The sequence below is a fragment of the Felis catus genome, chromosome F1 (assembly GCF_018350175.1).
Source record: "Felis catus isolate Fca126 chromosome F1, F.catus_Fca126_mat1.0, whole genome shotgun sequence".
NCBI classification, from domain to species: domain Eukaryota; kingdom Metazoa; phylum Chordata; class Mammalia; order Carnivora; family Felidae; genus Felis; species Felis catus.
In genome coordinates this window covers 1,438,666-1,454,361 of record NC_058384.1, presented here as the reverse complement: position 1 = coordinate 1,454,361, position 15,696 = coordinate 1,438,666, and the positions used below count along the sequence as shown (strand labels likewise).

General features: G+C 45.6%; 1 protein-coding gene across 15 annotated transcripts in view; it reads right to left on the bottom strand.

Moving 5' to 3' along the window:
* Positions 1-15,696, bottom strand: part of DNAH14 (dynein axonemal heavy chain 14) — a 320,839-nt gene that overhangs the window by 177,823 nt on the left and 127,320 nt on the right. For all 15 annotated transcript variants that reach the window (XM_045049347.1, XM_045049348.1, XM_045049345.1 and 12 more), the window contains 8 exons: positions 15,029-15,116; positions 11,664-11,917; positions 7,125-7,356; positions 6,361-6,414; positions 4,804-4,949; positions 3,033-3,101; positions 2,040-2,226; positions 1,005-1,081 (listed from right to left, as the gene is read on the bottom strand). In XM_045049347.1, coding sequence (XP_044905282.1) covers positions 1,005-1,081; positions 2,040-2,226; positions 3,033-3,101; positions 4,804-4,949; positions 6,361-6,414; positions 7,125-7,356; positions 11,664-11,917; positions 15,029-15,116 — 1,107 coding nt within the window. The remainder of the gene's footprint in view (positions 1-1,004; positions 1,082-2,039; positions 2,227-3,032; positions 3,102-4,803; positions 4,950-6,360; positions 6,415-7,124; positions 7,357-11,663; positions 11,918-15,028; positions 15,117-15,696) is intronic.

The following is a 15,696-nucleotide window of genomic DNA, read 5'->3' as shown; positions in this document are numbered from 1 at the left end:
TGTTCTTGCCTCACAACTGATGACAGAATACATGCCCAGTCGTGAGGTCCCGCCTCTGGGCTTGCTCTCCTGACCCGATGGCTCGCCTCTCTGTCCGTAAGCCAGCACCACGGTGCCGGGACCAGTGAAACTCCATAATACGTCTCAATACTTACAGGGATGTTTCTCCTTCACTGCTCTCACCTTTAAACATTTTTCTAGCTAGTCTTTATCGTTTGTCTATGTGAACTTTAGAATCAGCCCACCTAAAAACAAATAATACCTTTAGGTATATTCACTGGGCTGTGTTTCTATCTATAAATGAACATTTAGAGTCTTTAAATCTTTATGATGCTAAGCCCTTTAAGATGTTATAATATTACGTACCTGGTATATTATTTCATTTATTCACATTTTCATTTGTGTCCTTTACGAATGTTTTCTTCGTGTGGGTCGTACACATTTTTCATATAGGCATATTCATATAGGTTTTTTACATTTCTCATTTTAAATGAGGCCTTTTATTCCAGTGTATCTTTTAGGTTTATTTATTTTGAGACAGAGAGCATGTGTGAGCATGTGCACAAGTGGGGAGGGGCAGAGAGAGAGGAGAACAGAAGATCTCAAGCAGGCTCTGAACCATTAGCACAGAGCCTGATGTGGGGCTTGAACCCACGAACCACAAGATCATAACCTGAGCTGAAGCCGGGCACTTAGCTGACTGAGCCACCCAGGCGCCCCAGTGTATCTTTCATTATATAAAGCTAAGATACAGTTTTTTTTTTTTTTTTTTTTTTTTAAAGAATAGGTCCTTTTGTGGAAAAATACCCAGGGATTTTGTGCATTTTTTTTCTTCTTCTTTCACATTCTTAAACATTCTTCACCTCTACCATATTTTTATCTCTACTTAAACATCCTGAGAGCTCCCTGTTTTATCTTGACATCATGACTTAGAGTTTTACAAATTATTTTCCCCATGTCATGTAACTCTCTTTGACCTAACACTCAATCAAAATTCAACTCACCGTTTAAACTCCCATTTCTTCTTTCCAGCCGCTATTAAAACTGTCTTTAGAGACCTCAAGCCAAAATCATAATGATCCTATAAAGCATTAAAATATTTGAGTTATTAAAGTGTCTCAGGGAAAAACGGAACTTGGAAATAAATGCGTCTCCGACACAGTCAACTCCCTCTTCACGTACACCGTGGAGACAGACCACGATGCAACTCAAGAAAGCCTCCATTTTGCTTCCAATCCCCTCGCTTCCCTCCCAAACTGGTGCCCCAAGCCTTTTTTTTTTTTTAAAGTTTATTTATTTGAGAGAGAGAGAGAGCGCACGCACGCGAGCGCGCACAAGAAGGGGGAGGGGCAGAGAAAGAGGGAGACAGAGAGTCCCACTCAGGCTCGGTGCAGAGCCTGATGTCGGGCTTGACCTCACGAATTGTGAGATCGTGACCTGAGCTGAAATCGAGAGCTGGACGCTTCGACCGACTGAGCCCCCCAGGAGGACCCTCGAAGCCTCCTTCTAAAAAGAAAGTTGGCTGTCCCTGTCCCAACCATGTTAGGTTACAGACAAGTACTCTTCACACTGGTGTATCCCAGGGCAATCGTTTTCAACATGTGGCGCTCAGATGAGCAGCATCAGGCACTCTTAGGAACTTGTCAGAAACACAAAGTCTCGAGCGCCACCCCAGACAAGCGGAAAGCTGGTGGGAGAAGTCCAGTGACTGGTGTTTTAACCAGTCCTCCCAAGTGTTTCGAAGCACAATGAGGTGTGACAGTCACCGCTGTATCTGTCAGCTGCCTGGTAGGGAGAGAGCAGCCCATCATGTAACAGAGCAGATGCTTCGTGACTGTCTCCAGGGCCCAGAGGAAAGAAAGGCTTAGAGCCCTGCCTGACTTTACACATCACCTCACATCCGCACTGGCTCATGAACCCGATGCGCTAACAGGATTCCAGCTCCATTATTTCCCCAGGTCATCCCTGGTCCGATGCCCCAAGAGTCTCATTTGAAGTTTCATAGAATCACTTCTATTTTGAGAAAAGCAGTTTGTTACCTGTTGTGAGAGTTGTTTGTTAGCTAATTCGTAAATGCTAACCAGCTTTCCAGAGAGGGATTTTGCAGATTTGAAACCGGATGAAAACAGCATTATTTCAGTAATCATTTGATAATGGGGAGCCATCATCGCCACTGGGCGAAACAGAGATTTTAAGTTATCTGGGAGTTCTACTCGACCTTTGTACCTTAAGCGGGTAAGAAAAACAAAGAAACAAAAAAAACAGACCACTTTTCAGTTTTTCTAATGAGGAACCACACAATATAGTTTCCCCCCAAATAATCCAGTTAGCTTTCTACTAGTTTGTCACATTAAGTTTATTTTTGAGAGAGAGAGGTGAGGGGGAGGCAGGGAAGGAGGGGCAGAGAGAGACGGAAACACAGAATCCAAAGCAGGCTCTAGGCTCTGAGCTGTCAGCACAGAGCCCGACACGGGGCTCGAACTCAAGAACCGTGAGATCATGACCTGAGCTGAAGTGGGACACTTAACCGACTGAGCCACCCAGGCGCCCTGTGTGACCTTTACCTGAAAACAAGTTTGCAAGACAGTTTCTATTGTAGTTTTCATCTCAAGAGCTTCCTCCTTTACTGTCCTTTCTTCCTGTGCCTCCTCCCACAGGGCCCCCCATCCCCTCATCAGATGGGACCATCCGTATTCCCTCTATTCCCTCGAGCCCTCCCAGCCTCCGCTCCTTGTAACCACCATATTCTACTCCCTCTGCTACTCTCTGTTTGTTTGTTTTCTGTCTTCTTTGTGACAAACTGCTGACCTTTGCCTTTCTCCCTGGCTATTCATGAAGTGAAAAATCCCTGTCAGAAACGTCCACGTGGATAATTCCGGAGCCACGGCTGTTTAAGACACGTGGGGGTAGAGAGATTCGGGCGTTGGCGAGGGGATGGCAGATTACAGTGTCAGACAACTGCGTCATGGCTAAGATTTAAGAAAAGATTTTGACCTGCCTCCAACCGCCAGCACAGGTTAACCGATACTTACTCAGGATTCATGGTGACAAATACCGCACAAGACATATTGATACGAATGTCTTTTCCTTCCAGCACAAACCTAGAAGACATTGGAAAGGGGTTCAGAATGAGCCCCCACCCCCATGTGCCACTCTGGTAGGTGGATTATTTTTCCCTGAAAACGAAGGCCCGAAAAACCCAGAAAGAACCTTCTACCTCCCCCTGAACTGCTTCTAAGAATTCGGACGGAGGGCCCGGTCCAGAAGGAGAGTGGTCACCAGAGACGACTACGGCAGGTTTGGGCCGCGTGTGGCAAGCCGCGGGGAGCTCAGCACAGCCTGCTCATCCCAATTCCTGTGTCCCATGGTCTCTGCAGGACACGACAACTGTCTGTCCACCAAACATGTGCTCTTCCCATCTCCTGTGAGTTCTCTTCCTTCCCTCGACGCCCCAGACTCCTTCCCCCTTCTCCTTAGCTCAGGATGGCACACAAACCTTAACCGTCTGCCTGTCTTTGAACGTCTCACGTGGGTGTGAGGCTCCCCGTTGTATGGAATTAAAGTTTTCTCCTGTTAATTTATCTTACGTCGGCCAAAAGAGCCTAAAAGGGTAAAGGAAAAATTTTCCTCCCCTGTACGATATGATTCATTACTAAGAGGACTGTTTTCTCTAAGCCAAAGGACGTTCAAACTATAAGTGAGCTTGGGAACTTTCCTAAGGCTGTTTTACATTTAAATCCAAACCGCACGGACTGGGGAAAAATGACTGTAAGAGAGAAAGAAGAGGCTGATCTCGAGCTCATGTTGCGAGCCCTGCTGGGGTTCAGATTTATTTGATTGTGTCTGCGGAGTTTTGTGGGGCCTGAGGCGGGAAGGCACCCACCTGAATGAACTGACTGAACGGGAAAAGAACCCTAGGAGACCCTCGGACACAGGGTTCTCCCTTGGCGACAGCATGGAGCAAAGAGTGATCATGGCGCAGAGTTCCTGCGTTAGCACGGGACACAGCCCGCCCTCGGCTCCCCGACTGAGTAATTTTGGGAACGCTGGGAAGGAGAACCCTTGGCATGGACATTAGCGCCCTGCTGCCAGCACCAGACAGAGGGACCATGGAGAGAAATCCTCCAGTGATTTTATGGACATCTAATACCGGTGAGGGTGGTCGAAGCAGGAAAGGAAAAACACTGGCAACAAAGCCTGGGGACACCCCCCCACACTTTTTTTTTTTAAAAAGATTGTAATAGACATTTTAAACCCACAAGTCCAATTACACCCATAAAGTAAATCGTGTAAGCTCCTGAATTTATCTGACGAGAAAGACATTTTTGCTTGGATTAGTAAACATTAGTAATCAGAACATACAAATAGTATTTTTACAGGATTTTTTCAATACAAGTCTATTAATTCAGAGTAATGGGATAAGGGAGGGCTTCAGGTGTGTGGCCAGTATAATTTTATTTTTTAAAAAGATGTAGAATTAAAGAAAAAGTCTTTGGTTTCTTCACGTGAAATAGGTACTAAGAGAATTTAAGCCCTAAAGTAAAATTAGTTGGAACATATTTGCGACCTTGTCCTGGTGGCTCCCAAGACCGTTCCAAGGCTGGGCAAGAGCCTGGATACCCCCAGGTTGGCATGAAAGTTAGTTACATATATTCACACGTTACTTGACGAGCAAAGGGGACATTCAAGACAAATGTCATTCTTTTCGGTCTATGTTCGGGGAGGGGGGAAGAACCCAAACCCAAACACTTACTGTACAACAAAGTATTTGATAGTAAGTAACCAAACACATTCAACCGATACCTGACCAAATAGCTGTCTTTTGTGGCCTTAATTGTTAGGATCTGCGACGCAATCACAGAGAGGACCTGCACATCGATCCGATTGAACTCGTCCAAACAGCACCACGCTCCCGACTGAACCAGTCCGAGGAAGAGTCTTCCTATTATCTTGAAAACAATTATTACACAGGTGATCACTCTCCCGGGGCCATGGCTCCGTGCGCGCATTCGGCCTTTTACCCGAACAGGTGCACTGTGCGCGGCAGGTGCTCGGACCCCGCAGGGCAGGCTGGCGCTCTGGGGAGCTCATGGCTCAGCACAGGGGTCCTCACATCGGCTCTCCTGCAGCCACAGCCTCGGGGCCGAGCAGAGGGCGTGCTGCTGCTGGGTGATGCACCCGAGGACCTGCGGGAGCTGGGCCACACTGGGGCGGCCCCCCAGAGCCCCGGCAGGTGCAGGTCCGAGTGCCCGGGGCTCTCGGCGCTCCCGGGAGACTCACGGTCTGGAACCTACCAATGGGTAAATGCTGGCCACAGAAACAAGTGAAAACTCTGTAGGCCCGGCAGAACCTGTGTGGACAAAGACAGGCTAGGGACCGTGTGAGCTGGGGCCTGGGAGATGGGAGCGCACATGGGAGCCCCTCCGGGTGGGACACAGGGCCTGGTTCTCCCCACTGGCTGCAGGAATCACATTGTGTCTTTATTTAAAATTTTGATATTTGGTTTATCGTGCGTTTTTTGATTCTAAAAAAGTATTGCATTAAAATATTATTTGATTAGCAGGCTTCCCAGCTCCCCCTCAGGTTTTGCGTGGGCGGGCAGGCGCCTCAGTCCTGTCCCTCCCCCAGCCCTGCTGCCCCCGCCGCAGGAAGAGACAAGAGACTACTTCCTAAGGGTCTTAATGATACGGATGCAATCAGCTTGTTTAGGTTTCACTGATATTCTTGATGTGCTAAGTGAGCACAAACTGAAAACGCAAGATCTCCCGATAATGGACTTTGAACTGCAAATCAACTGACTGCCATAAAAGGTAACTGGCCGGAACTTAACATGCAAGACAAAATAGAGTGTTTCAAAACTTCAGGTCAATTTGGGACGGGCACAGAGGTACATTAAACTTTAATAAATATTTCAGAATGTTATGAGCTACGCCTTAGGTCACGTGCTATCATAACAAGGCTGACATAAACTCAATCCTCCGTATCAACCCTGCCTCACGTTTTTGTGTTAATAGCCTCATTGTTCTTAATGATTACCTTTTCAGTAAATAAAGGTATAAGGTTAGAACTTATAAATTTATGATAATAAAGCAGTACTCTTAATTTCTTAATATAGTCACGTCCCATATCAGGTTTTGTTTGGAAAAGTCCCCCATTAGAAAGTTTGAAAACCACTGTCTTAGGTAGTTCAACTGCAGAATGTTGCAAGTCTCAGTTACGTTAGTTTAAAGAATTAACAGCACTTGCAGTTGCTAACACTCAGGGTCTCTGCAAGGGAACTATTTTCCTTGCTCCTTCAATCCTCCGTGAACGATTTCTACGTATGCTATTTTTTCCTGCATAGATATGAATAGACTTTACCTTATAATCCAAATCCTCAAAACAGTTGAACACCACACAATGTTTGCCTAACGACTGAAAAACAACAACATCATTTTAGTACGTTGCTCAGCTTCTGACGCGACACACTAATGCTAAAACTTCTAGAGTAATAAAATGTCTTTACTCTTTTGAGAAAACGTTGCACTATACGCATGCATTACCCACCAAATTTAGAGACACTCAAAACCGAGTGGAGTCTGAATGCACATATGCTGTTTGTTAAGTTGATCAGTACGGGGAACGCTAAGGTCCTGTTTTTAAAACACACCGAGTAACTGAGAAAAAAGCATTCCAGTGACATCGTTCCAGGGACGTCAAATATGCCTTGCGTTCATCAGTTACTTCTCTGTCTCTGTCTCTGTCTCTCTCTCTCTCTCTCACACACACACACACACACACACACACACACACACACACACACACTGCTATTAATCACAAAGACTAGGTAAAAGTCTGTGTGGGGGGCTCAAACAAAACGGGTCACCCTTAAATGAAGGGGGACAAGACCACCGTTCACGCGTCAGCTTGTCCGGTGGAATCCCAAACACGACACACGCTCGGCATGCAGAGAGGCCAAGTCCCCGTGCACTGTGGACGTTTAAAAATTAAAGGACGAATTATATGAATTAATGAGCGTGGTGAGATGTCTGTTAAATGTTAGGAACATTTCAATAGCAGAAACGGTGTAAATTTAAGGTACTGTTAAGGTCTGTGTATTTATTCTGGATACAGAAACCGCTTACCTTTGCTAGATCTTTGACACTCTCTGTTTTGCCCGTCCCGGTGGGCCCAGAGGGGCAGCCTCCGAGATTCAAGAGCAGAGCCCCCGTGAGCGTGAGCTGGCACCTGTTGGTGAGGGGCGTAAGGACCAGTCTGGGGGTACAGCCCAGGTACTCGTAGCCATAAGTAAAGCTGGCATCGCCTTGGGACACGTAGCACAGCTGTTGTTTTTCGTTCCACTGATACTGCAAATGTCTGAGAACGGTATTTTCAATGCTCATGTTATTTGGACAAAACTATTTTTAGTTTTTTTTGCACATGTAGAAACAATAAAAACTAAAAACGGGATGTTGACTAAAAAACAAGTACAAACATTAAAATAAAAATGACAGGAGTTACAGATCAGACACGAAATATTAGGACTCAGAACTCTACAAGCTTACGGGCACTTTTCCCGGCGAGGAAAATGGCCTTGCTGAATCTTGCCGCTGCTTTGGTGTGGTGTGGGCAGCACTAACGGAGGATTTATACAAGAATCATCCCTATGAAGTTTATTACGGTTTTCAATAAAAACGTGGCTTATGACATTGCTCATTATAACCAGGACCCTTCCTATAAGGGTAACTGAGGGAAATGCTCTTTGTTCTTAGTATCGAACAAAACCATTGTATTTATCTTATGACCCCGTCAACTGTGTGCTAACTGTAAATCTTTTCTTTTATAAGAGGCTCTGGGTAAAACTTGTGACCAATCTGTAGCTTTACAGTATATGTTCTTCCCTCCCCCCCATTTTTATCGAGATATCGACATATACCTTTGTGTTAAAGGTGAACACACAACATAATGATTTGATACACGTACATATTGTGAAAGAATCACAATAAATTTAGGTAACATCCCTCATTCACACAGTTATGAACTTCATTTTCTTGTGATGACATCATTTAAGATCTACTGTCTTGGCATCGTTCCAATAAAGAATTGTTAACTACAGGCGCCATGCTATACATTCCATCCCCAGAACTTATTTATAACTGGAAGTTGGTACTATGACGTCCTTCATCCACCCTCCACCCCAGCTCCATCCCCGGCCTCTGGCAACCCCCAATCTCTTCTCTGTTTCTATGAATTCAGTGTTTTGGGGTTTCCCATATAAGTGGGGTCATAGATTATCTGACTTATTTCATTTAGCACAATGCCATCAAGGTCCATCCATGTTGTAGGATTTCCTTCATTTTTTATGGCTGCATGATAGCCCATTCTATCCATGTACTACATTTTCTTTTTTAATATTTTTTAATGTTTATCTATTCTTGAGAGAGAGAGAGAGAAAGAGAGAGGGAGAGAGGGAAGGAGGGGAGGAGGGGAGGAGGGGCAGAGTGAGAGAGAGAGACACATAGAATCCGAAGCAGCCTCCAGGCTCTGAGCTGTCAGCAGAGCCCAACATGGGGCTCAAACTCACAGACAATGAGATCATGACCTGAGCTGAAGTCGGACGCTCGACTGATTAAGCCACTCTGGTGCCCCCACATTTTCTTTATCCCTTCATCAGTTAATGAATGTCTTGGCTATTATAAATAATGGTACGATGAACATGGGGTACAGATATATTTTTGAGATAGTGATTTCATTTCATTAGGGAAAATACCCAGAAGTGGAATGGCTGGATCACATGGTAGTTATATTTTTAATTTTATGAGAGACCACCATCCATTTCCAGAGTACGTACACCAATTTACATCTCCACCAACAGTGTATAAATGTATTTTCTCCACAGCCACAACAAAATTTGTTACTTCTGGTCTTTCTGGTAATAGGCATTGTGACACATGTGAGGTGATATCTCATTGTGGTTTTGATTTGCATTTCCCTGGTGATTAGTCGTGCCGAACAGCTTTTCACATACCTGTTGGCCATCTGCATTTCTTCCTTCGACTGCATGTCTATTCAGTTCCTCTGCCCATTTTTTTAATCAAAAACATTTATTTTGCTGAGTTGTAGTTCTTTATATATTTTAGATCTTAACCCCTTATTAGATTAATGGTTTGCAAATATTTTCTCTCATTGCATAGGCTGCCTTTATTTTATTTAAAAAACATTTTTTTTAACATTTATTCATTTTTGAGAGACAGAGAGAGGCAGAGTGTGAGTGGGGAAGGGGCAGAGAGAGAGGGAGACACAGAATCCAAAGCAGGCTCCGGGCTCTGAGCTGGCAGCACAGAGCCGGACGTGGGGCTTGAACTCACGAACTGAGAGATCCTGACCTGAGCTGAAGTCGGACGCTCAACTGACTGAGCCACCCAGGTGCCCCCATAGGCTGCCTTTTAAATTTATTGATGGTTTCCTTTCTTGTGCAGAAGCTTTTGGTTTGATGTAGACCCATTTGTTTATTTTTGCTTTTGTTTCCTTTACTTTTGGTGTCAAATCCGAAAATTATTGCCAAGACCAATAACAAGGAATTTACTGTCCATGTTTTTGTGTAGAAGTTTTATGGTTTTAAGTCTTATGTTCAAGTCTTTAATCCATTTCAGTTGGTTTCTGTGAGTGGCATCAGGTAGGGGTCCAATTTCATTCTTTGCATGCAGCTGTCCAGTTTTCCAAACACTATTTATTGGAGAGACTATCCTTTCCCCATTGCCTATTCTTGGCTCTTTGGTCACAGATTGACTACATATACGTCAACATATATATACACGTATATACGTCTATATGCATGTCTATACATATCTATATATACATATATATAGATATATATGTATATCTATCTCCTGGCTTTCTATTCTGTTCCATTGGTCTATGTGTCAATTTTTATGCTAATACCATAGTGTTTCGATTATTATAGCTCTGTAATACAGCTTGAAATCAGGAAGTGTGATACCTCCTTCTTTGTTCTTCTTTCTCAAGACTGTTTTGGATATTTGAGAGGTCTTTTGTGGTTCTACAGAAATTTTAGGATTTTTTTTTTCTATTTCTGTGAAAATTGCCATTGGAATTTTGAGAAGGTTTGCATGGAATCCATAGATCACTTTGGGTCGTATGGACATTTTAACAATGTTAATTTTTTTCAATCCTTGATCATGGGTTATCTTTCTACTTGATCCCATGACCCCGGGATCATGACCTCAGCCAAAATTAAGAGTCAGATGCTTAAATGACTGAGCTACCCAGGTGCCCCAAGAGAAAATCATTTTTTTTGTCATTGTTAAATAATCACAGTTATTTACTGATGGGATGTGTGTATGTGTTGTACACTACATAATTTCTCAAACCTTAGAATCAGATAGTATACTGCCAATCTTGTTTCACGTTAATGTTCATTTAGTGCTTGCCTTTTTTATTAATCAGGGAAACTGTCCAAAACCTAGCTTTGCAAGGATAAGAAATCACTGACCGTTTATCGCGTGGTCTCACGTTAAACCTGTCAGTTTCTCGGAGCTACTAGTTTGCCTGGTGTCTGACAGGTGTTCTGTATCCCTCCGAGTCCTTCAAAAGTTTAACATTTTTTTGCTCACTGGTGTCCTGTGAGTTCCCTGTGGTGCCTTAGGTCATGCTGGCCTGTAATTTGGGAACCGTAGCCCTAGAATCACAGGTGCTCTCAGGGTTTATTGGAATCACGTCTTTTCCACTTTGCTTTTCTACATATGCTCTTCCACCCTTGGTTTTCACTCTCCGAGAGTCACTAGCAAAGTAGCAATGACACACTAAACTCTGGGGTGATGGTTCAAAAAGATGGCGTATTTCCTTGGCAATTAAAAATGTAGACCGTTATACTTCTGCCAGAAGACGAACGTGTGAGTATGTGTCAAATAGAAAGTACTCTGGTAAGATATACGCAAGTGGTGTTAGTCAAATATATCGGCCTCTCTGCTCCATTTTCCCTAGAGTTTAAGGAAATTGTCACATCAAAAATAAGGAGGTTTATAGTAACGCAGAATTTCTTAACAGTGAGCTTTTCTTAAGAGCCAAAGACCTTACGCAGGCAGGACAGTTGTTTTTCCATCAACAGAGGAAACCGTAGAGAAAAATTAGCTCAGAAGTTTGAAACTGCACATTTATCACAGGACTCTTCTGCTTGATCTTTTCTCCCCAAAGCCGGTGGTTCTGTTTTCTACAGTGTCGTGTTTGCACACGAAACACCACGTAAGCGTGAGTACGCGCTCCCAGGCTCCTGCTGGGAGAAAGGGGTTCTGGCACCTGACTTGTGTCCCAGAATGGAGCGCGCACGGGGGGAAGTGGAGGCCCGAGGGAGAGCTGCTGTCACTGCCCACTGAGAGCTGCCCTCTGGCTGAAAGGCGAGGGAAAACGCAACCACAGGAAGAAGGAAGCCAGTCCAGGAAGATGGAGCAGAAAGAGGTTCGAACCAAGCGGAAGGACAGTGGAAAGGAGGAAGCAGCAGAGGCACGCGGTATCCAAACCGACACGGTTTGCTCAGAATTTCCACACGTCCTGGAAAAGTAAAACTTGGGTTCGACAAAATCTGAGGCAGAGAATTAATTTACCGAGAGGGAGCGCTGGACGAGGGACGAGTTATTTTAGGTGGTGTTGTCGTCTCACCTACTCACCTTGTCCACTCAAAATCATCTGCACTGAAGACCCCTGTCAGCAGCAGGTCCCCCACTATGTCTCTGCAGTGAACGTACAGCGTGAGCAGCGCTCCCAGGACGGCTTTCGTGCGCGCGTTACCGCGACCCAGCGCCACAAGCTCCGAAATCTCCTCCAGCTGACCCATCAGACCAGCACGGACTTTCTCCAGCTCCTCTCTTGAACGAGAGCTTGCAAAACTTCTGATGCAATCATTAGAAAACATGATCTGGCTCTGAAAAAGAGGTCAAGATGACGAGTGAAGAATAAACTTGATGAATTAAACCAGACGTTTTCATACCACGTGAGTGTGCGCAGTTTACCCGCTCGTACGTATCTGAGAGTAAGACACTGAACTCGGGTTAACGCCTGTGGGGCCCTTGTTTTTTAAGAAGCCGAAATGTATTTACCACCAATATTTATACTTTTGAAATCTTGTATTCTTTTTTTTTTTTAAGTTTACTTATTTCTTTTGAGAGAGAGAGAGAAAGCATTGAGTGGAGAAGGTGCAGAGAGTGAGGGAGACACAGAATCCCAAGCAGGCTCTACACTGTCAGCACAGAGCCCGATGTGGAACTTGAACTCATGAACCGTGAGATCATGACCTGAGCTGAAGTCGGACGCTTAATCGACCGAGCCACCCAGGTGCCCTGAAATCTTGTATTCTTAACCACCATCACTAGCCTGAGTAGTAATCCAGGGACAGTGATAATGGTAGAAAACCCCAACAGGAAGTCAGCACCGTTTCCTCAGTTGAACCCAGAAATACTAGTCTTAGAATATGGTGTCTGCAATCATAATTTTCAGGAACTCTGAATAACTTGTTACTTGATCCATTTTCGGACACTCATTCTTCCCATAAACACCAGAGCTGTTTTAAGAAGGCTACTGGATTAACGTCACATTGACCTGGAAGTCGGTGGAGGGGACACGTCAGGAGGCTTGTAGGCTTCTGCCCCATAATGAGATAAATCGTGATTTCGGCCACTAGGATAGTCCTACTGAGGGAGAAGAGGGGTGTGCTGCGGGTGAGAGGGGACAGTGAATTCGTTTTGGGATTTTATGAATCTGAAGTGCCTAAGAAGCATATAAGTAAGGCTGTGAAGAAATAAATACCGGAATAATTAACATGGAGGCAATCTGTATAGCGGGGGGGGGGGGGGGAGCTTTTGCCCAGAGCAAGGTCAGAGGGTAGAGGATGGGACACCTGATGCACCCGTCGGTGCTGCAGGCTGACTTTCTTCAAGGATGTGGTAACCCACAGCAGTGGATCAACAGGAGGCTGGACACGGAGGCTCAGGAAGTAGGCGGGAGCAAGTCTGGGCCAGGCAGCAGGGACCATCATCGAGGCCACAGCACATACCAGAGCCAGAAGCCACCCCACTGCTGGGTTTTGAGGCATCTATTCAAGATTCCCAGCCTCGAGGGAGAGCATCCAATGGGCCGAGTGCCCTCCCCGGGCTGCAGCAGTGGGGACGGAGGAGGATTTGGTCCCAGTGAGGTGGACCGGGAACCAGATCTTCATTTATTTATGTAGATGGATGGAAGGGAGTCCTCACTCGCTACGGCTTGGATAAACCCACGCTGGGATTCTGGAATTCTGTCGGTGGCCAGAGCGTGCAAACATCTCACCCCCGCCCGCCCACAGGCGTCTGCCGGGAGAAGGTTCCCGGTCACGTCACGTGCGCAGGAGAAAGGGAGGCTGTCAACTGTACAGGGAGGAGAGATGAGCAGTAGGCAGCCTGGGAGAAAACGGGGCAAAGTCTGTTCGGTGATTTAAGCTCAAGCCTATAATAAAGCATTTCTGGAAATGATCCAGCCTGCTTCTTACTGTTAACATTTTTGGAGGACCAGGGACCTGGGGAAGATCTTTTCTTCGTAGAGCAGATTCGATCATTTGAATGCCCGGTAAACCACAGAAACATCCAGATGGATTCATTACAATTTCGCCGCCTTTGCAGACAACAGCTTCAGCAAGTCCTCGGCCCAGGATCTTAGAGGATCTGATCGATATTCAGTCAAGGGGACGACAGACGGGACCAAGGGGATTTGACATCGGAATTCGGGTCCATAATCCCAGGTTCTCTTAACAGAGACTCGGCCGTTGTGGTGGCACAAGGCAGAGTAAAACGAGGTGACGTTGGTTTCACATTTAACAGAGGATTTAATAAAGCCACTCGACGACAGGAACTCCTGATGACGGGACTTCCGCCTTCACCGCTGCGGGAAAACTACTGTCTCCATGGTTCCTGCAGACCCTCATCGCCAAGGGACACAGAGGACTCTTCAGGCCTCTCTAGAGCATCTTAAAATGATGACCAGGCACTTTTTCTAGAGGGAAGTCCATCAGATTCCCTCTCTCCTGCCTTAGCTTCCAGGACCCCCTCCTGGGCACTCGGTTCCAGCCTTGCACCGCCCCCTCCTTCATCTGTTTGTTACAGGGGGGTGTCCACTGGGGTCTTTCCTCTTCCTTGTCTTTTTCTGCAGGTTTCATACACTCAGCTTCAGCCATCACTTCACTGGCTCTGCTCACAGGAGCTGCCCGCCTTGGCTTTCTTGGTGCCACACGTGCCTGGCGTTTCTTCCTCTTCTCCTTCGAGGCCCAGAACGATGGCTCCCTGCAAAGATTAGCACCAGGTGCTAATCCCCAGGTGCGTCTGGCACCTCACTTAATTACATCAAGACCTTGAGGTGGAGAGATTACTCTGGATTATCTGAGTGGTCCCGACATGATCACATGGGAGAACTATCTCTGCCTGCAAACAGAGGGAGGTCAGACGAAGGAGACCGGCCAGACAGACACAAACCACGCTGGCTTTGAAAATGAAGGAGGGGCCACAAGCCGAGGGGTGTCAGTGGTCTCTAGAAGCTGGAAAAGATGAGGAAAGGGAGGCTCCCCCAGAGCCTCCAGGAAGGAATGTGGCCCGGCTGACGCCTTGATTTTAGCCAGCGAGCCCAGGGGGGCCTGGAACCGGCAGAGCCGCGACGTAATGAACGTGTGCTAAGTTTGTGGTAACTCTCTAATGGCGATGGTAGAAAACAAGCACAATGCAACAGAGTGACATCCCTAAGAAAATAGTGTGCGATTTATTTTCATTCAACGTTTTCTTATGAAAACATTTAAAAACATGAGAAGGTGGAATTATAAAACGAATACCCATATACCCACCACCTATGTGCTAATTTTTTGCTACATTTGCCTTCTTGCACATCTGTCCATGCATCCGTCCGTTCGTCCATCTTATGTTTTGATGCATTTCAAAGTAAGTGGCACATATAAGTACCGTTCGTGATGGCTTATTTCTACATCTTTGCTTCCTTGGCAGTCTAGTTCAAATGAACTTACCACTGTGAGGACCACTTGTCCCGGATGAGACACCACCCACACGGAAAAAGTCTGGTAGCTCCAGTCTTCGACCCCTTGACTTACAAATCTATAAACAAAACGTTTTATTTCCATTATTACATGTGATCATTGTGGCCCCTTAATGATCAAGCGTGACAAGATTTTCCCTTAGGATCTCTAATTTTTTAACTCTAGGTACATGTATGGGATCAAATGCTAGAGATAACAGAGCCTTAATTCATGCATAATTAATATTCCTTAAACTTCTCTTTAATACCACCTGTACGTGTCCAGTGAGGGGCCACCAAGTTTTGGGGATGGTAAAGCTAGAAGGGGGAGACGACACCATATTTAGGTTTGAACTTCATACTATCAGTGACAAAGTCAGCATTTAAAATAATTTGTACAAGGGTGCCTGGGTGGGTCAGTCGGTTAAGCGTCGGACTTCGGCCCACGTCACGATTCACAGTTCCTGAGTTTAGGCCCCGCGTCGGGCTCTGTGCTGACTCAGAGCCTGGAGCCTGCTTTGGGTTCTGTGTCTCCCTCCCCCTCTCTCTGCCCCTCCCATGCTCATGCTCTGTCTCTCTGTCTCAAAAATGAATAAAATGTTTAAAAAATAATACTAATTTGTACAAGATGGAGTACTGGGCTGAAACCACCAAATGAAC